At 40.7% G+C, this 27,047-nt stretch overlaps 1 protein-coding gene across 1 annotated transcript in view; it reads right to left on the reverse strand.

Annotated features, from left to right (window-relative positions):
• LOC140197040 (beta-arrestin-1-like) overlaps positions 1-25,519 on the reverse strand; it is a 45,185-nt gene extending 19,666 nt beyond the window's left edge. The window contains exons 1-7 of the mRNA XM_072256971.1: positions 25,403-25,519; positions 11,750-11,810; positions 9,654-9,698; positions 8,954-9,153; positions 6,026-6,085; positions 1,751-1,824; positions 1,140-1,275 (exon numbers count right to left, since the gene is read on the reverse strand). Of these exons, the coding sequence (XP_072113072.1) occupies positions 1,140-1,275; positions 1,751-1,824; positions 6,026-6,085; positions 8,954-9,153; positions 9,654-9,698; positions 11,750-11,810; positions 25,403-25,519 (693 nt within the window). The remainder of the gene's footprint in view (positions 1-1,139; positions 1,276-1,750; positions 1,825-6,025; positions 6,086-8,953; positions 9,154-9,653; positions 9,699-11,749; positions 11,811-25,402) is intronic.
• Between the last annotated feature and the right edge of the window lie 1,528 nt (positions 25,520-27,047).

The raw sequence follows: 27,047 nt of genomic DNA on the forward strand, positions 1-27,047 counted from the left end.
TTTGAAGGATAAGAACCTAAATCATTCATATAGAACAATTCTCACATTGCTAGACAATTGCACAGGCAATAGAAGAGAAGTTGCCCTGACCAATAATGTCAGAGAGGCTCCTCACGTATTCTCTCTGCCAAGTTTATTTTTAAGAGGTATGACAAGTTCCAAGGCTTGAATGGCCTCTGAGAGACAGTGGTAACTCCAGGGAGCCCTGTCAGGTTTAAACCGATAGGGTTGGGATAGGGAAAGTGTAGAAGTGGGGGTTCTCTGGGGTCAGTTAGGTTGAGGAAATCCTATGCACACCGGAGTATGGAGGTGTGAATAGGAATCAATAGAATAGGATAAGTATGATGTATTAATATCATATAATTATAGTGATAAAGCATGAAAACAAGGCCTTCACCTCACTGGCACCCAGAGTTACACCAATCTTACCATAATCTATTTTATTCTGTCTAAATTTCAATCAACTCTCTCCCAAATTTAACGTATTATCTATATGCTTGTATAGAGTGATCAAACAACTGCATTGTGCTGTAGATTTTCTATGTTTCTATATCATCTACATGCTTGTATACAGTGATCAAACAACCTCATTTTTGGGGGGTGGGAGGAAACGATCACACAAAGAAAACAGCTGTGGTCATATGGAGAGCATGCAAATTGCACACAAATCTTGTAAATCTGAACTCCAGTTTATCCCAGGCAGTGGGGAGGGAAATCTACCCAGCCATGATATCCTGGTCTACCTTGTTCCCAGGAGAACCAAGTTTTAATCTAGTCACTTTAACGTTCACTGAGGGTGAATGCACTCACTTCCAGATATTAAATGGAATGCCGGAACATTAGAATGGTATTTCTGTTCCTAACAAAAAGGTGACTCTGCTTCAGTTCAAGGGAGCCGAATATATTTAATCCAACTAGCTGTTCTTTCATGCTTGAATGTACAATACTTCTATCCAGTAGTGGACAGGACACTGGGAGGTTTCTGTGCTATTCTTGGACTGTTACTACTGAATGTTTTATTTCCACCTGATCAGGAAGAAAAAAACTCTTAAAAACATTAGCAAAGTAAATCTGGCAGTTTTGACCTCAGCTTCATCTCTCCAGTTGCCAGGATGAGGCATGATTAACTGAACACTCACCTCTTTATTGAGTGTCGCTTCCAAGTGAAGAGGTTTGTCTGACATGAGGAACTGTCTGCTCGTTTTAGCCATTGGCTGAAAAATTGGTTTATCAGGAGCATACTGCACTTTGCGGATAACCATGGTCACAGAACTCCTGGGAGAAGAAAGTATGAGAAAAATGGATGATCCAAGACAACCAATAGTGGTTCAATAGTGTTGAAACACCTTACCATTGCCATATGATTCTGTTACTTAGATCTACAAAGTGCCTATATATAACTTATGGTCTTATAAGCAAAGGAATAAATGGATTAACTGTAGGTGTGCATTAGCAGAACTCATGGTCACAACTGATCCAGTGCCAGCAGGTGTGAACTAGCTTGTCTTGCTTATGGGACCTGAGACATGACAGTCATCTAAACACCCCTCCTATCTCTTATTGGCAATGGCCACCACCACCAGAGAAGAGAAACACCCCATGTAGGAAGGCAGATAGCCAGCTTTTAAATGTAAGTATGATCCTTTTCCTCCCCCAGAATAAGTGTCACTTTCTGCATATTCTATGTATTTCAGTAAGGATAAGAAAACAATGTCAACTACTTTCTGTGTCTGGATGAATATTTATTTACTTTTTGGAGATTTTTTCATCGTAGCTGCAACTCTCCGCACAGAATGCGATGACTTGAAAGTCCACTCCACAGCACTGCGGAGAGAGCATATTCAGATTAGGTCACAGTCACGTTCACCAGAGTGTAACAAAGTTCCTGGCTTGCATGAAACTCACAGAGTAAACAATAAGCCTGCTATTAATAAATGCAACAATAAATACAATGATGAGGGCATGTCATATATATAGTGGAGGAAAGACAAGCAGACTCCTGGAAAAATTAAGCCATAAAGTCCCAGACTTCTGGCGAGGACAAGCTTTGAGAGAGAAACGACTCATGTGGGCAGGCATACTATCTCAGCTCTTCATTGTACATATGAAGAACTTGTCAAATGGCATTGAATGAAAGTGCACAGCCACAATTTTTAATCTGTTAAGACTAAGGAGGTAGACAGATCAAACTCTGGAAGTTAGCCGATAAGCATGGTTTTACTGACCACAGTCTATAGGTGAAAGGTTGATCATCATTCCATACAGCACAGAAACTGTTATATAAAGCCTGCTTTGTCCATACTGACTATCAAGTATCTGTCTATACTAACCACATTTATCAGAGTTTGCACACTGCTGATTCGTGTTTGTCTTTATATTTCCTAATTGTTGTGAGAGTACCCGTTCCTCCTCAGGCACAGCAATCCAGATTCCAACCACCTCCTAGGTAAAATTATTTTTCCTCAGACCCAATCTAAACCTCTTATCCCTTCTCTTAAACCTATGATCTCTAATTTTATAGACCTCTGTTATGGCAGAAAGTATCCTACTCTAACAAAGCCTCTTATAATTTGGTACACCTCTATGAGGTCCCGTCACTCCAACAACAAACCCAGCATATTCGGTTAAAACACTCTACCCATGCAACATCCAAGTGAATCTCCTCTGCAGCCTCTAAAGGACAATCAAATCTTTCCTACAATGTGGTGATTGGAAACAGAACACTGAATTCTACTTGTGGCCCAACCACTGTTCTATAAGATTTATGCCTCGGCTAAAAGGGCTAGTATCCCATTTCCCTTCTTCACCACCTGATCTATATGTGCTGCCATCTTCGTGCACTTGTGGACTTGTACACTAAGCTCCTCAAAACTCCTTAAGGCTCTACCATTCATTGTATATGTCCTGCTCTAACTAGTCATCCCAAAGTGATGTGTACTTATCATAATTAAATTCCATCTGCCATTGCTCTGCACACCTTACCAATGGATCAATATCATAATGTAACTATCTACAATACTCCTGATGTTTATGTCATTTTGCAGACTTACTGATCATATCTCCTACATTCATTTACAAATTGTTGATGCATATGACTAACAGTAAGGTTCACACTGCTGATACATGTGCACACCATGGGTCACAGATTTCCAATCACAATGATAATTCTCCATTGTTACCCATTGTCTCTGATCATCAATCCAATTTTGGATCTAATTTGCCAGCTTGATCTGGGTCCCATCAGCTCTAACTCTATGGGACCACCCTGTGGGGGTGTGCCATAATCTGATCGTTGAAAGTTGCTTCCGTTGTGATTGGTCAGTTTTGAAACTGCAACTGCTTTCCTCATTGGATAGCTGTCTGGTGTCCAGTTTCAAATATCCCAGGTATATAAAATAGCACATGGGAGGGGCTTGCTCTCTTCTTCCTATGTTTAAGGCAAGGATGCACATGACCATTGGGAAGGTATGCTCTGTGTACACTTTTAACTAAGTATATGTTTGTTGAATACTCAGCTTTGTAGTTTCTGTAATTTGGGGAATGTGAATGTTTGTTCAAATTTTTACTGTTTGTAAATAAATGATCAATGTACCCATTTGAAGTCAGTGCATTTCCTATCTCATTTGCTGGACCCACAAACCTGGTTCAACATTACAGGGACCTTGTCAAAGGTCATTCTGAAGTCCATGTAGATGACATAGACTCGGAGTCATACAGTATGGAAACAGGCTCTTCATCCCAGTTTCTCCATGGTGATCACAGCATCCAGCTAACCCCAGTTGTTCACGTTTGGTCCATAACCGCACCAAGCCCTCCCCCTCATGTACCTATCCAAATGCCTCTTCAATATTGCACTTGCACCTGCCTTGACCACTTCCTCTGGCAGCTCATTCTAGGTATTCACTTCCCTATCTGTAAATAAGTTACCTCTCTGGTCTCCTTGAAATCTCTCCACTTTTATCTTGTATCGGTGCCCTCTAGTTTTGGACTCCCCAACCCTGGGTAAAAGACTATGATTGTCCACCTTGACCATACCGCTCATGATTTTATAAACTCATACTCCTGCTCTCCATGGAATAAAGATTCAAGTTAGCCAACCTCTCCCCTTAACTCAGCTCCTCCAGTCCAGTCACCACACCCTTGTAAACCTCTTCTGCACGCTTTCCAGCTAGGCAATGTTTTCCTATATTAAGGTGACAAAAACTGTATGTAATACTTCAAGTGAGGCCTCACAAATAAGCTATAACTCCAATATAATGTTCCTACTTGTTACCTTTCTTGAAAAATGTACTGCATTAGCTACCCTCCAGTCATCTGGAACCTTATCTGTGGCTAGTGAAGATTTAAAACTTGTTGCCAGGACCCCAGATGTTCCTCCTTTCAATCCCATAGCAGCATGGGACATACCTCAACTGGCCCTGGAATTTTATCTATCTTTAAGTCCACTAAGACAATTAATATAACCTTGCTTTTAATGGTAACATGTTTGAGAATATCATCTCTCTCTCCTTTGGGAATCAGACAGAATACACCTGAATTGATTTCCATCTAAACTCATCTAAATATGTGTGCTTACATGAGCATTCTAGACAGATTGAATTCCAGTGTTCAGCTTGGCTTTGCACTTGAAAAGGGGGCAGGAATTTACCTAATGATACATTTAAAAGCCTGTAGGGGCTTTTGGCTTTAAATTTCTGTAAAGGTGTAAAGGCCTCAAGGCCCCAAGGTAGTATCAGAAGCTTTCAACCTCTTCTTGGAATTCATCTTTTTATTTGTCGCCTTTGGAGCAGCAGAATGATTTGGATTGTGTATTTCAATGTTTAAAAGGGAAACATGTGTTTTAGAATATATATTAGATTATAGGACATAGAATAGTGCAGGCCATTTGGTCCACGATGTTGTGCTGACCTTCAAAACTACTCTAAGCTCAGTCTATCTTATAGTGTTCTCCAGAAGTGGTGGGAAATACATCTGATTCATCGGCCTCAGTCTTAGCAAGGCTAAAATCCACAAGGGCTGTGTATATTGTTCAAAATGTGAGTGGAGATAATAGAGGAGTTAAAGAAGATAGGAGCAGTAAACCATCTGCCAGAGAAACTCACAATAGACGATCTACTGGAGAGACTCAAATTTAAGAAGATGGCTTGTGCTAAAGAAATCAAGAAAATGTTTATCGTTGCATTCCAGAATGATCCCTTTGCAAAATTCTCATTTTCACACCCTTCTCAAATTTGGCTATTCTTAAAATCTTCTCACCATCTAGTCTTCCCCACATGAATGTTGTGATCCTCACTGACTGGTCCACCAAAGACAAAAAAATCCAATTAGAAACAGGAGTTCAGCAAGGAAACACACACACACACACACACACACACACACACACACACACACACACACACACACACACACACACACACACACACGCACAGAGTAAATATAGCCTTTCAGAGTTTCAAGTCTAAGAGGGTCCAGATCACTTCTTGCATGAGTTGATGTGGTGATCATGAGGAAGTTCTGTCCCCAGCACACATGCCCTAGTTACACACCATCATGTGAACACCCAACATGAAACTCCTGAAACAGGTTTCCTGTTCTGAGTTCCAGCATAGCAGAGATCACCATGTAGGCAGAGGAAACAATTCATGAATGTTTTCAAAATCCCTTTACAATAAAACCTCCAGGCCAGGGATCTGGGGTGCACAAACAACCTGAATAAGCAGCGGAGAGGCACCCCACCTCACAAACTACTCACCTGCTCACTCCTTTCAGACACTTACTGCTCCATTCTTGGAAGAGCCCATGGTTCACACACTCATTGCTGTACAATCTATAATGCCGCTGCCCTCGGCCAGCAGTTCAGCCTGCACAGCCTCCACCCCTGCATTAGATCCTTACAATGTTTTCCAGCAGTATTCAGCGTTACCAAAGTAACTAATGGAATTATTCCTTAAAGGGCCGAAAACAAGTGAGTGAAATGCCTGTAGCATTTGACCCCTGACCCCTGTAACAACACTTTAATCCTCACCTTGTCAATTTCATTTGGACCCAGTTGCAAGGTTATAGAGCAGGGCAGATAGTCTGGGAACTGTCAAGGGAGGAAAGAGAAAAGTTAATAGTTTGAGAAACCTCACTTCCATGGTTTTCAACACACTCAAGAGCAGTTAGCAACAACATTTTGCATGGCTAATGTTACACCTTTATTTACAGACTGCAAAGACAAGCTCAGGAATAACAAACAAGCCAGTGAGCCATAAACCAGTAGTGGGAAAGGGAATCTAAACAGGATTTTTGCATTTGGAAAGGCAAAAGCTTATTAGGGACAGTTCACGGGAAGATCATGGGCCACAAATTTGATTTTTGATGAGCTGGCAAAGAGAATTGATGAAGGAATCCCAGTGGATGTTAGCTCCATAGACTTTATCAAGGCCTTTCACGATGTGGAAGCTGGTCTAGTAGAACTGACCACATAGAAAACAGACTGAGATAGCAAAATGGATACAAAAATGACTTGGTAGCAGAGTTTTGAAGAAGCGTCTTGGCCCAAAACATCAACTGCTTGTTCATTTCCATGGTGCTGCCTGAACTGCTGTGTTCCATAGATCCATAGAAAAGTTGCCTGGACTGATGGGCTTGAGTTATAAGCAGAGATTGAATAGGCTGTGATTGCTTTCCTTGGAGCAGAAGCTGAAAAGTGACCGAGATGTTTGAAAAATTACCAGGGATGTAGATAGAGCCTTTATTTCAGGGTAGAGGATTCTATATGTAGAGGGCAGAGGGACAAGATTTAAAGGTGATCTGAGGGGCAAACTTTTCACATAGAAAGTGACGGGTACAGGAACAAACTGTTAGAGGAGATGAAAGAATTACAATGTTTAAAAGAAAATTGGACAGGTACGTAGATTGGGAAGTTTTAGACTCATGTGCACTGTCTGTCCATAAGCAGGCAAATGATGGCATTAGTTCAGTTAGACATTTTGTTTAGCCTAGTTGAGCTGAGCCGAAGTGCCTGTTTCCACACTTTAACAGTCTGTATTTTTTCTAATTTACACCAGCTTTTTTTTGTGTCTTGTGTCATATATTATTCTACAGAAGCTGAGCAGGTCAGTGTCCTGTATTACAATTCAGAAAGGATTCTTCTGCCATTTATACTCAGTGCAGAAAGCAGCTGCTGTTGTCTGCTCCTTGTGGTAAACCGCATATATATATGTTGTAACTGGGTTACCTGTCTGGACACGCCCCTCTGCTGACTGCTCCTGTGGCTTCTCCCACAGACCCCTGAATAAAGGCGATTGTGTCACTGCTCCTCCCTCAGTCCAGGACAGATACTCAGCTTGGACGTTGGTTCATTTACTGTTAATAAAAGCCTTTCAGTATTTACTCTACTTCCAGTCTTTTGGAGTTATTGATGGTGCATCAATTTGATTAGCAGTAAAATGTGACCTCCAGCATGCTGAGTGCCTGCCCCTGGACAGAGAGGAGGAGCCAAGGCCCAATCGCCTTTATTCAGGGGTCTGTGGGAGGCGCCACAGGGGCAGTCAGCAGAGGGGCGTGTCCAGACAGGTAACCCAGTTACAACAGATATATATGGTTTACCACACTCCTGAAAACAGCTGCTCCTACAGACATGTAACCAAAATGGCCAGATTTCATCAGAATCAGCCCTACTCTCTTTCTTCCTGGTTCTGTGCTATACCTCTGAGTTATGTTTGCGGGATGTTGACCTGTCAACATAGCAGCATACGGGTCAGCATTTATTCCCCATTCCTCACTACCCACTACCCCCTTGAGCTGAGTCATAGCAGAGAGCTATTCAGGGTTAGTGTTAGTGTAGTCCACAGTCACATTCAAGGATGGCAGATTTCTTTCCCGGAACGTTGGTGACCTGGAATTGTTTTGATATGAATCCAATGGTTTTCAGGTTAATATTACTAACAATATCATTTTTTTCTCATTCCTAATTTAGTTACTTACTGACTGCCTGTTTTGCCGCTGCTGTTTAGGGCAGCAATGAAGGTCCCCCATCTCTGTCTGTCCCTGGCATACTGTTCACGCACGGATATAGAAGGATTCTTCATTGTTGTTTCCGTAACAAAGTTTCTTTGACCAGTCAAGGTTGTTAGCACTGAGCTGAAGGCCCCGATGGAGGATTGGTGGACCACTCTTAGTCTGGACCCTACCAAGAGCCAAAGCACAAGGCCCTGACACCAGCCAGCAGAGTTCTCCGGGTCACTGAGGCATTCATGCCTCCAAACCATGACATAGGTCTAAACTCAATCTCTAGATCTGTCTTTCAATAACTTTATCACTGTTGCTCATTAAACTGGTTAGCTGATTTTCAAGATGATTTAGGGAATGTTTAAATCCTCTGCTTTGGTACCCCATTATAAGTCAGTTTTAATATAATAATTCTTCACAGTATCCAATTTCCACTTAATGAGTGTCACACACAAGAAGCTGCCTCATAATGGGTCCACCTGAACTGTAGAAACTTCCTGGTAATTTACTGTGCTGAAAAGCAAACATGCCATGAAATATTATAAAGTAGGCATAACACATTAGCTCCCCACATAAAAAATGCTGGTGAACACAGCAGGCCAGGCATAACACATTAGCTCCCCAGATAAAAAATGCTGGTGAACGCAGCAGGCCAGGCAGCATCTCTAGGAAGAGGTACAGTCGACGTTTCAGGCCGAGACCCTTCGTCAGGTCTAACTGAAAGAAGAGCTAGTGAGAGATTTGAAAGTGCAAGGGGGAGGGGGAGATCCAAAATGATAGGAGAAGGCAGGAGGGGAAGGGATGGAGCCAAGAGCTGGAAAGTTAATTGGCAAAAGGGATACGAGGCTGGAGAAGAGAGAGGATCATGGGAATGGCACATTAGCTCCTCTTGTTTATCCATAACCCAGAAGGGAAGAGAGGGAGAGAGAGTGAGAGGTGAAGGGAGAAAGAGCGGTACCTGAAAACAGAATGGATAAGTTCTGTCTCCAAACTTTCTTGCTAAACGTTCTTGCAGCTTGGTCTGGGGTTTAGGCTTTTCACCTGATGCTGGAGGATAGACTTGAACTGTGGTCATATACAGATCTCTTCTGAACTTCAACCCGCAAACATCTACGTCCTCTCGTCCGTAGCGGAATGCACAGAGCAGTCTGCAAAACACTGAAGTGAAAATCCAGAAGTAATAAACAGGTGCTATTCTGGAAGTTAGGCTATAGGTACTTAAAGTCTTTCACCAGTTGGTCTTTGGGCTTTGACTGTGTAGATCTGTACTCGAATCAGTTCTGTGAATTTTTTACTTGTGGCTTTAGTGACACATACTAAGTCTCCTTTGATCTGAGTTCATAATTTCAGCAGTTGAACTGAGTGTACATGGAGACGTGGTGGAATAAGTGGCAAACACCAAGTCCATGCAACACTGTGTGAACGAGTGTGGAAGTGCAGGGAAGTTTGCAAAGATGTATTTGTGATACTGTGTGTTAGTTGAGCATGTGAACTATGCATTGTGAAACTACGTGAGGCTGAGAATGTTTATATGGCTGTAAATATCTGCGCAAAATAAAGCATGCCACTGATTAGAACAAACCTCTTAAGGAAATTCGACTGGAACAAAAGTAGTTGGTTTACTTGTTCAAGATATTCAACAGTGCTGGATGTCTTACCTTTTCTATTCTTTATGTAGCCTGTGTCCAATACAAGCACACCATCTGAAAAATAATCAGATAAGATCAATCACCAAAGTAGCTCCTGGCCACATTGTGTGGTATATCCATCACCATTCTTTGAATTAAGCACTGTAGAGTCATCTATTGCCTGTGCAAGGCCTGGATCTTCCACAGTCCATTGCAGAAACACAATGTGATCTATCCAACAGCAATAGCAACCTCCAGCCTCTCATCAACCAACCCCAGAAGACACCTTCAGAGAACCTGGATTTTCATCATTTAGCTTCAAGGCCACACTAGTTCTCACACTAGTCCTGAGTAGTATAGGCTGATATCAGTGCCAGTCCAGGACTTCTCATGTAGTAGTAACCACCAATTCAGGACTGCACATGGTGCAGTAACACCCAATATCTTGCAGTGGGGAATCAAAAGTATGTCAGCAGGTGATTGGAGAGTTTGATAAGTTTATAGGGAGTGGCCATGGAGATGATAGACGACCCCAAGGACAGTACCAAATTGTGGGTATTGGGACAATCACTAGTAATGACATTAAAGTAGGATTGGTGCTGCATACGCCCTAGCCGTGTAAAGGCCCAGTTAACGTTGGGCACTTTAAGTTATGCCAAAGGAAGCCTCAGTATCCTTTTCCTTTCCACAAGTCTTCGAGGCTCCTGATGGCCGCAGGCCTTCCATGTGTGAAGAATATCTTACAACAGCTGTGCAGCAGGATGGCAGGAAAGCAGGTTGGACATCAAGCCCAGTTTCTATCCTGATCTCGGGTGCAGTGTGTGCAGAGGTTGCTCGTTCTCCATGTGCCTCTGTCTGCTCTGGTTTCTGTAAGAACAGAAGAAATAGGAGCAGGAGTCGGCCATCTGGCCTGTTGAACCTGCTCCGCCATTCAATAAGATCATGGCTGATCTGACCATAGACTCGTCTCCACCTACCTGCCTTTTCCCCATAACCTTTAATTCCCCTACCATACAAAAATCTATCCTACCTTGTCTTAAATATATTTACTAAGGTAGCCTCCACTACTTCATCGGACAGAGAATTCCACAGATTCACCACTCTTTGGGAAAAGCAATTCCCCCCCATCTCAGTCCTAAATCTACTCCCCCCAACTCTTGAGGCTATGTCCCCTAGTTCTAGACTCACCTACCAGTGGAAACAACTTTCCTGCCTCTATCTTATTTATCCCCTTCATTATTTTATATGTTTCTATAAGATCTCCTCTCAATTTTCTGAGACTTTTCAAAGACTTCCTGACTAATTACTACAGTAGATGGGTATCAGAAGAATCTGGGGCATATGAAGGAGGAAAGGTCACGGGGAAATAAGTCAGGCATTAGGACTGCTCTGAGAACCAGCAGACTCAATGTGTCATGAGGAAATCTGACAAGAGCCTTCTTGCAGCATTTTCAAAATGACTCAGATCAAAGTTTCATAAGTATGCTACCAGCATGCTAAATTCCCAGTTTTGTTTAGTGATCACAATCAATATATATAATTGTGCAGAATGAAGAAAACTGCAGTCCCACTGACAGAAATGGAAGTTTTGAAATCTATGTAACAGATTCCTCAAGTAGCCTCTCTGTAACATTGTGGCAGTTCATGCTTTCTACTTCCCAGTACTTTATGATCTGCATCCCCTTTCAGTCCATGACTACCACGACTTCTGGAAATAAGCACCACAGTCATTTCTATAAAGATCAAGCTGGAGAGGTTGGTGTAAGTTTATTTAGAGATGCACCATGGAACAGGCCCTGTCAGCTCAATTTACAATGACCAATTAACTTACTAACCAGTACATCGTTGGACTGTGGGAGGAAACCAGAGCACCCAGAGGAAATCCATGTAGTTCACATGGAGAATGTACATTCTCCTTACAGATGCCAGATTCTGGATCATCCCAAGCTGTAATAGTGTCACACTAACCGCTTTGGCTCACAGATGCCAAAGGATCTAATGCCAGGCCATTTTATGTGAGGGTAACAAGATCATTAAAGCTGGAAACACTTTCTTTGCTACAATCAAAGAACCAGAGGGTGGAATTCCCCCACCCCCCCAACATGAAACAGAGAGAGCACACATACCCACAGGATCTGTATGACTGACATGATCCACAAAGTCTCGTTTGCCCAAGTAGACAGCGATCTGTGAAAGGAGACACAAGGTGCTCAATGACTGAAACGTGCACTGTCAATTGTATCCCCCAACAGTAATGGCAAACCAAACCAAAGAAGCTGGAGGTATGAACAGGTACACCAGTCTCCCTGGGAGACAAACAGTTGACCCTTCAGGTAAAGGGCTTTGCATTAGAACTGGAAAAATGAGAAAACAGTGTGTTAAATTGTAGGGAGGAAGCAGGGTGAAAAGAACAGGCTAATTGGGTGCTAATCAAAGCTATCAAAACAACTTTTTTTTTAAAAAACCAGCAGTTGGAGACAAAAAAAAATGGAAAAAAAGAAGCAGAAAGATGAGAAACGTAGAATTAACTCCCAGGATTTTCGACATTCTTGGCTGGAAGATGAGGAGTTGTTTCTTAAAATTATATTGAGCATCTTATGGCAAAATCTTCCATTGCATGATATTGGAGGAGGCCTAACACGCAGATGTCTGAGTGGCAGTGGGATGGAAACTAAGAGTGATAGGTGATTGGAAGATTAGGGTGACCCTTGTGAACTGAACTATGACTACATAAACTTGTATAATCTGTATCACCATTTTATCATCGTGGTTTTTAAGGTTAGATTGACATTTACAGAATAATGGGCGTGAGATTTATCTGGAAAGAACCTACATTTATATACTGGAAAAAAACAACAGGAAATCATGCTGGAAATCTTAAATAAATACTAGAATTACTCAGCAGATTAGGCAAGATCTTTCCATTCCCAGTTCTAGAAAACATAGAAAACCTACAACACAATACAGGCCCTTTGGCCCACAAAGCAGTGCCAAATATGTCCTTACCTGAGAAATTACCTAGGGTTACCCATAGCTCCCTATTTTTCTAAGTTCCATGTACCTATCCAGGAGTCTCTTAAATGACCCCATCGTTTCCGCCTCCACCACCATCGCCGGCAGCTCATTCTACACACTCACCACTCTCTGCGTAAAAAGCTTACCCTGACATCTCCTCTGTACCTGCTTCCAAGCACCATAAAACCGTGCCCCCTCATGCTAGCCATTCCAGCCCTTGGAAAAGGCCTCTGACTATCCACACGATCGATGCCTCTCATCATCTTATACACCTCTATCAGGTCACCTCTCATCCTCCGTTGCTCCAAGGAAAAAAGGCCGCGTTCACTCAACAGTTTCCTCACATCCATTTTGCATTCTGCATTTTTCACCCATGATTAGCACATTATTAATTTTCAATAAAAAATAGCTGGCTAACATTAGTAACACGGTCATATTGCTCGGAACCATCTTGTTTAAAGAGCTGCTCAGTATGATTCTGTTGAAATATTAACTATTTCACCATTCACAGATGCTGCTGAGTGTTTCCAGTAAATTTTGTTTTTCATCACAGTTATGTCGTGCCTTGTGAAGCCAAAATGTTACACGTAAAATGAAGTCTGTTTTTTCTTTCCAGTATGTATTGTAGTCACCATTGTAATGTGGAGAATTTTGCAACCATTTTGAACAAAGCAAATGAGATAAGTGAGCAGGCAATCTGTTGAGTCATTGTTGGTTAGAGCACACAGCTGGCCTAAATCTAGATCCCTGCAGTTGTAGTGTGGCCCCATGGTATAAATGAATTTGTTGAATATTCTACTTCAACGTGAAGGTTTATAAGATTAGGAGATGCATCGATAGAGTAGACAGAGAGTATCTACTCTCCCCCATGGTAGAAATGTCTAATACCAGACGGCCTGCATTGAAGATGAGAGGGGGTAGGTTCAAAGAGGATGGGACGGTTAAGTATCGTACTCAAAGTGGTGGATGCCTGGAATGCGCTGCCTGGTATGGTGGTACAGGCAAATACATTAGAGGCTCGTAAGAGATGTTTAGATAGGCACACGGATATGAAGAAGATAGAGGGATATGGACATTGTGCAGGCAGGAGGGGTTAGTCTTTGGGTTTTTTTCTGATTTACTTTTATCTGGTTCAGCACAACATTGTGGGCCGAAGGACCTGTTCCTGTTCTGTACCCTTTTATGTTAAGCACTGCTTCTTTTAAAAACTGCAATGTTTAGTTTTTTAGCTCTAAGTATTATTATTTTAATCAGCCAGACTAGGAAGTGTACAAAATCATTTCAGGATAATTCTTTTTTCTCCCCTCGAGGATTTTCCCGATTCCCTGCAGCAGACAGTGACAAGAGTGAACAAGTGAAGTTCAGCCATTTTATAGACACGTTACCTTCTGCTCAGTTGAAATTATGTAAGAAAATTATTGTCACTATCAATGGCCAGGCTTGGTTTTACGCAGAAGCAAGCAGGAGCAGGTGATTAGGCCCTTCAACCTGTCCTGCCATTTATTATGAACATGGCTGATGTATGCTGGCGTCAGCCGGCCTCTCTTCTGTGCCGTTTCTCTGTAGCCTTCTGTTCCTTAATCTCAAATATTTATCCTCCTCCACTTTAAATACTTTAATGATTCAGCTCCCGCCATCCACAGGGGCAAAGAACTCCAGAGATTCACCACCCTCTGGGAGAAGAGATTTCTGCATGTTAGTTTTAAATGACCAACCCTAATCTTGCAGTTATATCCCCTTGTTTCATGTACTCCCACTGATAAAAGCATCTCAACATTTACCACACCAAGCACCCCTGAGATTTTATGTTTGGATAAAATCACCCCTCGTGCTTCTAATTCATTCGAAGGAATACCGACCCTGACTATTTACTCTCTCTCTCTTGATAGGACAACCTCTTCTCTGAGGATTAGCCTGGTGAATCTCCTTTGTACTGGCTCCAATATTACCATGTCTATTTTTAGCTAAGAGCATTAAGACAACCATTATTATTTTAGATGAGATGTAACCAACACCCTGTGCAAATTGTTCATTCGCATGAACTTTCTCTGGACCCTGTCCAATGACAACACTTCTTAGAGAAGAGGCCCAAAACTACTCACAATACTCAAAGTGCAGTCTGACCAATGCCTTATGAAGCCTCAGCATTACATCTTTACTGTTATATTCTAACCCTCTTGAAATTAATGCTAATACTACATTTGCCTTCCTTACCACCGACCCAACCTGCAAGTTAACCTGCATGAGGACTCCCAAGTCCCTTTTCACCTCTGATTTTTGAATTTTCTTTCTGTGATGAGAGTCCTTGATGAGGATGGCTTGAATCCAAATGCTGGAGTACCCAAGGTTAGGATCAAGACAGGGTTTCAAACTGGATCGCAAATCTGAGCACAGAACAAACACTAGAGGAGATCACCAATAGGCTTATGAATGAGAAGCGGACCTCAGTTCAAGTGCTCTTTAAATGCTCAAACCTTGGCACTGAAAACTTGATTAGTGGGACAGTCATGAATCTTTGAAAGGGCCGCACCAGCTATCCATACTCTGGGGAGTTAGAGAGTCTAAACCTCAGAAGCTGGCACGGATGGGTGCGTGTCCTACCACTTCCCTTTCAGAAGATAAGCTGGGCTTTTATTCCTTCTACCAAAGTGCATGACCATACACTAACCTACATTATATTCCATCTGCCACTTCTTTGCCCATTCTCTTAATCTGTTCCTTTGTTCCTTTTAACCCATTCCTTTTGAAGACTCCCTGTTTCCTCAGCCCGACCTGCCCCTCCACCTATCTTTGTAACATCAGCAGACTTGGCCACAAAGCCATCAGTTCCATCATCCAAATCATTGACATACAATGTGAAAAGACATTAACACTAACCAACACTAACCCCTGCAGAACACCCCGCTACTCACTGGCAGTCAAACAGAAAAGGCCCCCTTTATTTCCACTCTTTGCCTCCTGCTGGTCAGCAAACCTTGTATCCATGCCAATATCTTTCCTGTAATTCCATGGGCTCTTATCTTGTTAAGTAGCCTCATGAATGGCACCTGCTCTGCTCACTTTATACTTACAACTGTGTGGCTAAGCACAGTCTCAATGCCATCTTTAAGTTTGCCGATGACAGTACTGGCATAGGCCAAATCAAAGGTGGTGACGAAGCAACATACGGGAGGGAGATTGAAAATCTGGCTGAGTGGTGCCATAACAACAACCTCTCACTCAGTGCCAGCAAGACCAGGGAGCTGATTATTGACTTCAGCAGGAGACAACCAGAGGTACGAGAGCCAGCCGTCATCAGGAGATCAGAGGTGAAGAGGGTAAGCAACCTTTAAATTCCTCGGTGTCGTCATTTCCTGGACCCAGTACATAAGTGCAATTATGAAGAAAGCACAACAGTGCCTCTTCTTCCTTAGGAGTTTATGAAGATTTGGCATGACATCTAAAACTTTGACAAACTGTGGTTGAGAGTATATTGACTGGCTGCATCACAGCCTAGTATGGAAACACCAATGCACTTGAATGAAAAAATCTGTAAAGAAGTAGTGGATGCAGCCTTGTCTACCATGGGTAAATCCCTCCCCGCTATTGAGCACATCTACATGGAGCACTGTTGCAGGAATGCAGCATCCATCACCCTGGTCATGCTTTCTTCTCACTGTTGCCATTAGGAAGAAGATACAGGAGCCTCAGGACTCATTCCATTGGGTTTGGCAACAGATATTACTCCTCAACCATCAGTGTCTAAACCAGAGGGGTTAACTTTACTCAACTTCAGATGCCACATCTCTGAACTACTCCCACAAACTATGGGCTCACTTTCAAGGACTCTTCATTCCAATGTTCTTGATATTTATTGCTTATTTATTTATCATTATTATTTCTGTTTTTTTCGTATTTGCACAGTTTGTTGTCTTTTGTACACTGGTTGTCCAATCTGTTGGTGACATCTTTCATTGATTCTGTTACAGTTATTGGATTTATTGAGTATGCCTGCAACTTTGACTTAGTCAAAACGCTTCTGAAAATCCAAGTAAACAATATGCACTGACTCTCCTCTGTCAATCCTTCCTGTTACTTTTTCTAAGGATTCTAACAGATTTATCAGGCAAGATTTTCCCTGAAGGAGACTGTGCTGACTTTGGGCTAATTAATCATGTGTCTCCAAGTACTTTGAAATCTCATCATTACGAATGGACTCCACCATCTTCCCAACCACTGAAGCCACGCTAACTGGCCTATAATTTTTGCCCTCTTCCCTTTTTAAAGAGTGGAATGATGTTTGCAATTTTCCGGTCCTCCAGAACCATTCCAGAATCTAGTGATTCTTGAAAGGTCACTACCAATGCCTCCACAATCTCTTTAGCCACCTCTTTCAGAACCCTGGGGTGTAGACCATTCTGTCCAGGTGACTTCAGACCTTTCAGCTTCCTAAGGGCCTTCTCCTTAGTAATAGCAGCTGCACTCATTTCTGCCCCTGGACACTCTTGAATTTCTGGCATATTGTTATTGTCTTCTCAGTGAAGACGGACACAAAATACATATTAAGTTTGTCCTACATTGCTTTGTCAGCCATTACTACCTTTCCAGCATTATTTTCCGGTGGTCTGATATCCACTCTCGTCTCTCATTTACCCTTTAAATATGAAAAAAAATGTATCCTCTTTGATATTATTGGCTAGCTTACCTTCATATTTCATCTTTTCTCTACTTATGGCTTTTTTTATTTGCCTTTTGTTGGTTTTTAAAAGCTTCCCAGTCCTCTAACTCCCCAGTAATTTTTGCTATATTGTTTGCCCTCTCCTCTTCTCCCTCTTTTCCTTCTGTGCCACAGAGCCAGGTTCAGTGCCAGACAGCTGGTTGCTGTGCTTCCCCCCGGTAAGTCATCCCTCACCCCCAACAATATCCAAAGTGGTATATTTGTTATTGAGGGAAAAGGCCACAGGGATACTCTACACTGGTTGCCTATTCCCTTTTCCTCTCCTCACAGTCACACAGGTACCTGCCTCCTGTAACCTAGGGGTGACTTTCTTCCTGTAGCTTCTGTGTATGTCTTGCCTCCTCGTTCTCCTGTATGAGCCGAAGGTCATCCAGCTGCAGCTCCATTTCTTAACATGGGTCTCTGAGGAGCTGCAGTTCAATGCGCTTCATGTAGATGTAGTTATTAGGGAGATTAGCGATCTCCCTGAGTTCCCACGTCCCACTCAAAGAACATACCATTAACCCTGGATCCATTCTTAATGCACTAGCAATGTACTAATAGACAAAAAGAAACTTACTTTGAGCCTCTGCCTGTCTTCGCCGAAGCTTAGTAAGCCAAAGCCTCCCACTCTAACACTGGCTGCTCCACTTACAAATGCAAGGGAGTGCACATCACACACAACTTCTCATGGTCCTACACAGTTAAGAAAACTCACCAACATCTATAATTTCTGAGGAAGATGAAAGGAACTGGAGTTTGCACATCCACACTCACATCATTCTACAGATGTCCAGGCACCGTGGCAGACAAGAAAGCTCTACAACAGGTAGCCAAGACTGCCCAGTGCATCACTGGCCACCCATTTACCCGTCATCAGGAATATCACCTATATTTGGAAAGGTGCCAGAAAAGGGCCAGTAACATTATGAAGGATCCCACCCACCCTGCTCATGGGCTGTTTGTCCCACTCTGATCAGGGAGGATGCTGTGTAGCATCCATCAAAAACCAACTCAAAACAGTTACTTACCCCAAGCAGTAAGGCTGATCAGCACCTCCACCTACTGACTCTACCACCACTTTATTATTTCCTGGCATCACTTTATCTACATATAATCAATCTATGTAGATGAGCTTTCTCATGTACTTATATCATGTTTTTATTATTAGATCATTGCGTTCTTTATCTTTTGTGTTTTTTACTGTACTGCATTTGACCTGGAGCAACAACTATTTCGGTCCCCTTCCATTTGTGTACAGAAAATGATAATAAACAGTCTTGAATTATGAATCTGACACCTCACTTCCTTTTATTGGCCAATGCTAAGTTACTAATAACCCAATCAATCTCCTGCGCCACTGACAAGCCCCAACAGGACCTGATTGCTTTTTAAAGTTGGCGCGCAAGCTCCACGAAGAACCGTTTCCAAGTGTCTCTGCAATGTCCTGTTTGGCAGACAAGTCCTGACAGGCCTGCTCACTTTTTTAGAATTGGTGTGTAAACTCCACAAGGAACTGTGTCCAGTCCTCTCTGTCATCTTCCACTTGGCAGATACATCATCTATAGATGTAAAATAATTCCACAATTTTATGTTTGGATCAGAACTGGCCAATGTTGATGTAAGGTCATCCACTTTTAACATCACTCAGTAATTTGTTTCCATAGCCGCATCTTACACTTTCAACTTGTTCTGTTTCCCTTTTTTGAAATTCCAACACAAAATGTTACCAGATAACTGTGGTCTTCTCCCTTGCATAGACATTTTGTCTGTTCTCCCCATTCCTCTCCATCTCTAACTTGTTTTCTCACTTTTTCAGTTCTGAGGAAATACCAGTGACTTTGAAGCTTTAAGTTCTTTCTCTTTTTACAGGTGTTTCTTGGCCTACTGAGTGCCTTTAGCCCTTTAAACTTTTGTTACTGGTTCAACACACTTGAGCAGCTGGTGCATTGATATGTGCATTATACTAAAAAGCTTTTTGTAGATTTTGTAGAATCTGGAGCAAGCTGATTGGAATCTGGGGAGAGACAATAAACAGGATTCCCAGCATTGTAATCTCAGGATTTCTACCCATGCCCATGTGCTGATGGAGTGAGAAATACATAGATATATGGAGCAGCTCGATGTCCAGCTTAAAGAGTTGGTGCAGGAGGGAGGTCTTCACATTTATGGAACATTGGGCTCTCTTCCAGACAGGTCATGTCTTACAAAAAAAGAGAACATCTGCAGATGCTGGAAATCCAAGTAACACAGACAAAATGCTGGAAGAACTCAGCAGTCCAGGCAGCATCTATGGGAAAAAGAACAATTGACATTTCGGGTCAAGACCCTTCAGTTTTTGAGGAGGTGACAAAGGAATTTGATGGAGGTGAGAGGGAAATTGGATCAGCCATGACGAAATGGCAGAGCAGACTCGATGGGCCAAATGGCCTACTTCTGCTCCTATACCTTATGGTAAGTCAGTGGATGTTTTCTACATGGACTTTAGTAAGGCATTTTATAAGGTGCCTCATGGTAGGTCGATTCAGAGGATAAAGATGTATGGGATCCAGAGTGAATCTGGATTCTGAATCAGCTTGCACATAGCAGACAGAGCAGAGGGGTGGAAGGCTGTTATTCTGGTAGGAGGTCCATGGCCTGTGGTGTTCTGCAAGGATCAGTGTGAGGACCTCTATTGGTTGTGATATATATCAATGATTTGGAGGAAAATGTAAGTGCATAGATTAGCAAGTTTGCGGATGTCACCTGGATTTGTGGAGATCCGGACAGGGTAAAAACATACAGCAGGATATTGATCTATTAGAGATATTGAAGTGATAGATGGAGTTTAATCCAGGTGCGGATGAAGTGTTGTACTTTGGGAAGTCAAATGAAAGGAGACAATATTTGGTTAATGGTAGACCGCTTAATAGCATTAAGGTATAGAGGATCATGGGGTCCAGATCTTAATTCACTTTAGTTGGTTATGCAATCATATGGCATGCTTGCCTTCATTGACCATGGTTTTGGTATAAGAGTAAGGAAGTCATTCTGAAGCAATAGAAAACTTTAGTCCGTTTTCTTTTTTTTCACATGTTCACTATTCCTATTCAAGAATTGATTACTTCTTTATTGACTCTCGGCTTATCTCTTCAGTGATTAAATGTGATTACGACTCTATAACCATTTCGGATCATGCTCCACTTAAGCTTTCTATTAAAATTCAGGTCAACGCGCAAAATAATAGACAATGGCGTTTTAATTCGTTGTTGCTTCAGGACTCGGATTTTGTTAACTTTATGAATGAACAGATTGATCTTTTTTTTACAATCAACTATACAGAGGATATTTCTGTGAACATTCTTTGGGATACTTTTAAAGCTTATATTCGTGGTCAGATTATCTCGTATTCTGCTGCTTTGAGGAAGAAGCTGAAGCAGGAGGAGCTGGTCATTGTGGACAAGATTAAGGAAATTGATAAGAAATATGTTACAGCTCCCTCTGAGGAGTTGTATAAACAAAGAACTGAACTTCAAATGGAACATAGTTGATTACTTTCGTCTTCGATTGTAAACCAATTAAAGAAAACAAGAAGTGAATTTTATGTACACAGTGACAAAGTTGGCAAATTGTTGGCTAACCAATTGAAGTCTAATTATTCTAAATCTCAAATTAATCAGATTTATAATCAAAATGATCGATTGATATTTGATCATGCGGAGATTAATCAAACCTTCTTTGATTTTTATTCTTCCTTATATCGATCTGAGTGTTTATGAGACTCTAAATATATGAACGACTTTTTAGATAACCTAGATTTCCCTGAGATTTCACAGGATATGTCTTCTATGCTAGATACTCCCATTACCACTGATGAGATTAAGAATGTTATTTCCTCTATGAACCTGGGGAAAGCTCCTGGCCCTGATGGGTTTACCGTGGAATTTTATAGGCTTTTTGCACCTTCATTAATCCCTTGGTTCGGTAGGGTTTTCGAGGCTTCATTAAAACTTGGTAAACTTCCTGAATCCTTCTATAGAGCGTCAATCTCTCTAATATTAAAGAAGGATAAAGATCCTGCTCTATGTGCATCTTATAGACCAATATCTCTATTAAACGTTGATTCTAAAATTTTTTCTAAATTATTAGCAAACAGATTAGAAAAAATTCTCCCTTTTATTATTTTGGAAGACCAAACAGGTTTTATTAAAGGTCGTTACTCTTTCTATAACATTCACACACTGTTAAATATTGTTTATACCCCCCTCACAAAATGTTCCTGAGTGTGTTATCTCTTTAGATGCTGAAAAAGCCTTTGATAGAGTAGAATGGCCTTACTTATTTAAGATGCTTGAAATGTTTAATTTTAGCTCGAAATTTATATCCTGGATCAAACTGTTATATCATTCTCCTGTGGCCTCGGTCCGTACTAACTCTTCAAGCTCACCTTTTTTCCCTCTCTTTCGAGGTACTCGACAAGGTTGTCCTCTTAGTCCTTTATTATTTGATATTGCATTAGAACCTCTTGCAATTGCCATTCGAGAATCTCCAAATATTATTGGGATAACTCGGGGCTTAAAGCCCCATAAAATATCACTCTATGCTGATGACTTACTTTTATATATTTCTAATCCTCAAAAATCTATCCCTGCTGCTTTAGCACAATTAGCACAATTCAGTCTTTTTTCAGGTTATAAATTAAATCTTAGTAAGAGTGAACTTTTTCCGATTAATAAACAACTTCCCTTGTATCATAACTTTCCGTTTAAATTGATTAATAATTATTTCTCATATCTTGGGATTAAAATTACTTATAAACACAAAGATTTATTTAAGACTAATTTTTTACCCTTAATTGATCATATTACTCAACTTTCATCTAAATGGTTTCCATTATATTTAACTTTGATTGGTCGTATTAATGCAGTTAAGATGTTTATTCTGCCAAAATTTTTATATATATTTCAGGCATTACCGATTTTTGTTCCAAAATCTTTTTTTGATAAAGTTGACTCTAAAATTTCTTCATTTATTTGGCAAAATAAAAACCTGAGACTGGGTAAAATACATTTACAGAAAGCTAAGAGAGATGGAGGTTTAGCATTACCTAACTTTAGATTCTATTATTGGGCAATTAATATTCGACATATGAAATTTTGGTTACTTGACCAAGATACACTATCCATTCCTAAATGGGTAGTATTGGAATTACAATCTGCTCAGGGCTATGCACTTGGCTCTATTTTAGGTTCCTCTCTTCTTTTCGATTTGAAACACCTCAAACCGGTTTCTAACCCGATAGTTAAATATACCTAACATATTTGGTTTCAATTCAGAAAATTTTTCGATCTTAACCAGTTTGGGCTAGCAATCCCTATTTTAGGTAACATATTTTTTCCTCCCTCTTTCACGGATCGTGCGTTTCAAATTTGGAAGACTAAGGGTATTTCACGGTTTTTGGATTTATTTTTAGATGGTTTCCTTATGTCTTTTGAACAATTATCTAATAAATATAATTTACCAAGAATACATTTTTTTAGATATCTTCAAGTTAGAAATTTCCTAAGTACTATACTTTCTTCCTTTCCAATGCTTCCTCCTACATATATTTTAGATACTATAATTAATCTCAATCCATGTCAGAAAGGTGCAACGGCTATTATTTATAATATTATTATGAAATTTAGGAAAGCTCCATTTGATAAGATTAGGGTAGATTGGGAACAGGAATTGGGGTCTATCATTTCCGTGGATGACTGGGGGCAGATTTTACAATTAGTCAATACTTCCTCTATCTGTGCTAAACATTCCCTAATTCAATTTAAAGTTGTTCATAGAGCACATATGTCCAAAGATAAATTAGCTCGTTTTTATTCTCATATTAATCCTTTTTGTGATAGATGTCCGGGGCAGATAGCTTCCTTAACTCATATGTTTTGGTCTTGTCCTACTCTGGAAACTTTTTGGAGAGACATTTTTAATATTTTCTCAAAGGTATTGAATATAGATATCTCTCCTCATCCTATTACTGCTATCTTTGGATTACCTAAAATTTCCAGTAATCTTTCCCCTTCAGCCCGTAGAATGATGGCATTTCTTACTTTAATGGCGAAAAGATGTATCTTACAACATTGGAAAGAGCTTAATGCTCCAACAACCTTTTTTTGGTTCTCCCAGACGATATTATGCTTAAATTTGGAGAAAATTAGAAGTAATCTTTATGATTCCTCATTTAAGTTTGAACAGACCTGGAGATCTTTTATTCAATATTTTCATTTAATGTAATTTTTTTTTCTCTTTTGTTTCATATTTATATTCCCTTCTTGCTTTTTTTTAACTGTTTTTAATGGAGGTCGGGTTTGAGGACGTGATTTTAAGTTTTTTAGCTCTACCTGTTTCCAAGTTAGCCCATTGCTTTGCTTTGCTTTTAGTTTAGTTGCACGGTGGGTTTTTTTGGGTTTTTTTTCCTTTTCCCTATTGATATATATATATATATATATATATATAATTAGTATACTATTATTTTACCTTATTATTTTATGTTTAAATTGCACTGTTTGTATCAATTTTTTTCGGTATTAATATCTCCTGTAATTTCTAACAGTGTATTAGTGCTTATATGGTTTACCTTTTGTATACTTATTTAATAAAAAGATTTAAAAAGAAAACTTTAGTCCGACCGCATATGGAGCATTGCATGCAGTTCCTTTTGCCTCATTGTAGGAAGGATGTGGAGACGGTAAAGAAGAGGTTGACCAGGATGTGCCTGGATTAGAATTATGAGTAATAAGGAAAGGTTGGACAGACCCGAATTGTTCCTCCGGGATCATTGGAGGCTGAGGAGATGCCTGACAGAGGATTTTAACATTATGAGAGGCATAGATAGTCAAACACTAAAGGACATGCTTTAAGGTTTGGGGCAGTGGGTTGGGTGGGAGTTTAAAGGAGTCTTGTACTTGCGGCCCATTATGCTGCTGGTGTTTATGCAGCAATGAAGGTGCTCCGTCTCTGTCTGTCCATACCATAGCACACAGATACAGAAGGATTCTTCATTGCTGTTTCCACAACAATTTTGTTTGACCGGTCAAAGTTGTTAGCCCTAAGCTGAACCACTAAACTTGGACTGTGCTTAGTCTGGTCTCTACCCTTTGACCTGTTTGACATGGGTGACCCTACCAAGAGCCAAAGCATAAACCCTGGCTCCAGCAAACACAGCTCTCCGGGTCACTGAGGCTCACAAGCCTCCAATACCTACGACAAGGTTACGGTCCTCGTGGAGGCAAGCAGACTTGTGGGGCAAGTTTTTTTTTAAACAGAGAGTGGTAGCTGCTTGGAATAGGTTACCAGGGCCAGGGATATTAACGAAAGCAGGCTGTATGTTGGAGTTTAAATGCTATTAGATAGACACATGAATCTGAAAGGAATGGATGGATAGGGATAATACACAAGAAAAGGACATTTAGTATAAACTGGCTTGAAGATCAACACAACATCATAGGCCAAATGACCTGTCCAGGTCTGTACTGTTCTATGTTCTAACTCATTCTACATTGATTGCACTGCTACTGAAAAGCACCCGGCAGCTGGAGAGAAACAGACAGAAACAGGCTCTTCAGTCCATCGAGTCCATGTCTGCCATGAAGCACCCACTTTTGTACTTATCACACACTAACCATTTTACTCCCCCCAGATTCCCATCAACTTCCCCCAGATTCTACCACTCATTTAAATCAGGGGTTATTTTTAAAGGCTAATTAACCTACCGTCAGCCATTGGAATGTGGGTGGGAACTGGAGGTCGCATGATATCACAAGGAGAAAGTGCAAAGTCTGCACAGATAGTACCAAAGGTCAGGTTTGAACTCTGTGTTCAATCAGATTGAACTGGTCTTTGGAACAATAAGGCAGTAACTTTACCAACTGTGCCACCACTCTGCTGGTTCCTTTGTTTTTTTTGGTGAGTGGGCTTTAGATTCACACATTCAGAATCTTTTACATAAGCAGAACACTGATACAACAATTTCTTACAAGCTCTATGAGGGAGAGACAAAGACATGCAAGATTCACAGAAGGTAAGGAAGGTCACACACCGACTTATCAGTGGTAGTCTTTTTGAACACAATGTTTTTGGGAGCTGGAGGTGGAGGCATCATCTTCGTAACAACCACACTGGGTGCAGGGATCTTCTGAAGCTGGGGAGTACTCATCTTTCCTCATGTAAGCAGTCAGGGAAGCAGAAACAGAGAGAAGAAATGATCAATATATTAAATGGCAAATTGATGTTAAAACCAATACCTTTAAACAGACTGGAGTCTAGAAATTATAAATGGTAATGTTAAAAGATAACTGTTTAGAATGCTCACAGATCAGAATGTAACCCATTTGGTAGGCCAAGGGAAGTCAATGTATAACTTGAGCACTTCTATTTTAATATTGGAAATGGGTAATTTCTAAACCAAATTCAACAATTAAGTAATATTGTCCAGATTATTTTAACCCATTCCCTTCCATTTTAGGGTTTATGGCTAAATTTTTTTTTATTTAGACTATTATTTGTGTTTTCCCCAACAAAATTAAGTGTAATCTTATGTGTATTTATGCACAAACTCACAGGACAATTTACCTTAACCAATTAACTTCGTAAGCAGTACATCTTTGGTATGTGGGATCAAACTATAGCACCCCGAGGAACCCCAGACGCTCATGGAAAGGACATGCAAACTTCTTATGGACAATGTCAGAACCGAACTCCAAACTCTGATGCCTGAAGTAGTAATGGCATTGTGTTAACACACAATATTGATCCATGGATCCTACCCTACCATGGCATCTGTGGTTCAATATTCCAAAAAACAATATTGCAGAGCCCCATCCAAAATTCTAAATGATAACACACCATTCTACTAGATAACACTGTATTATAGTGGAAACTATAATATTTCACCTTACCCTGTAGCATTTAAGAGCGCGCTGCAACATTTTGACATTTGACATGAAATTCTAGCAGGTGATGCAATATTTTGGGAAATGTAACAATATGCTAGGGTAGAATACAGCACTGAAGATTATAAAGCCGTGTTCTACAGAATGGTATTATGTTCTAGGGCAGAGGGCGGCATTCTAGAGTATGTCATGGTACAGCATTCTAACATATGGGAAATTGTAAGAGCAGTGTAACATCATTAGATACATCATGCCTGATGCTTTTCAGAGAGATTACTCTACCTGCATATCCATCAACTTCACCAGTTTATCAAATCCATCAGCCCCCATCTCTTCCTCTTTGTACCTAATCTATTTGTATATGCTCTCTTTAAGAAGCAGAACTGGCTTCCGATTGTCCTGTCTTGTGCTTTAATGCTTGCCTCCCCACTTCCATCATTATCACTGTTGGTGCACAGACCATTTGTGGCTCTGTGTGGTCGGAACAAACACCAAGCCTCCCCGTCACAGCAATCTAATGAGGTCTCAGCCCCAGATCGCGCTGCTGCCCCTTTGACTCTCTGGTTCTAAATGTCCCTGATAACCAATTTAAAGTGATACAATACAAAGGTATTTAAAACAGCTTTAAGCAATATTCAAAACGCATTTAATGAAAATAAAATAATTAATCATTTAATATTAATTAAACAAGATGCATAAATTAGCTACCCTTTTGCAGATGGTGACCCTATTCAGAGTGGGGTAATACTAACTATGCCGGATGCTGTTTCTTGCTACACAGTTTAGGGTCTT

The sequence above is a fragment of the Mobula birostris genome, chromosome 4 (assembly GCF_030028105.1).
Source record: "Mobula birostris isolate sMobBir1 chromosome 4, sMobBir1.hap1, whole genome shotgun sequence".
Classification (NCBI taxonomy): Eukaryota; Metazoa; Chordata; class Chondrichthyes; order Myliobatiformes; family Myliobatidae; genus Mobula; species Mobula birostris.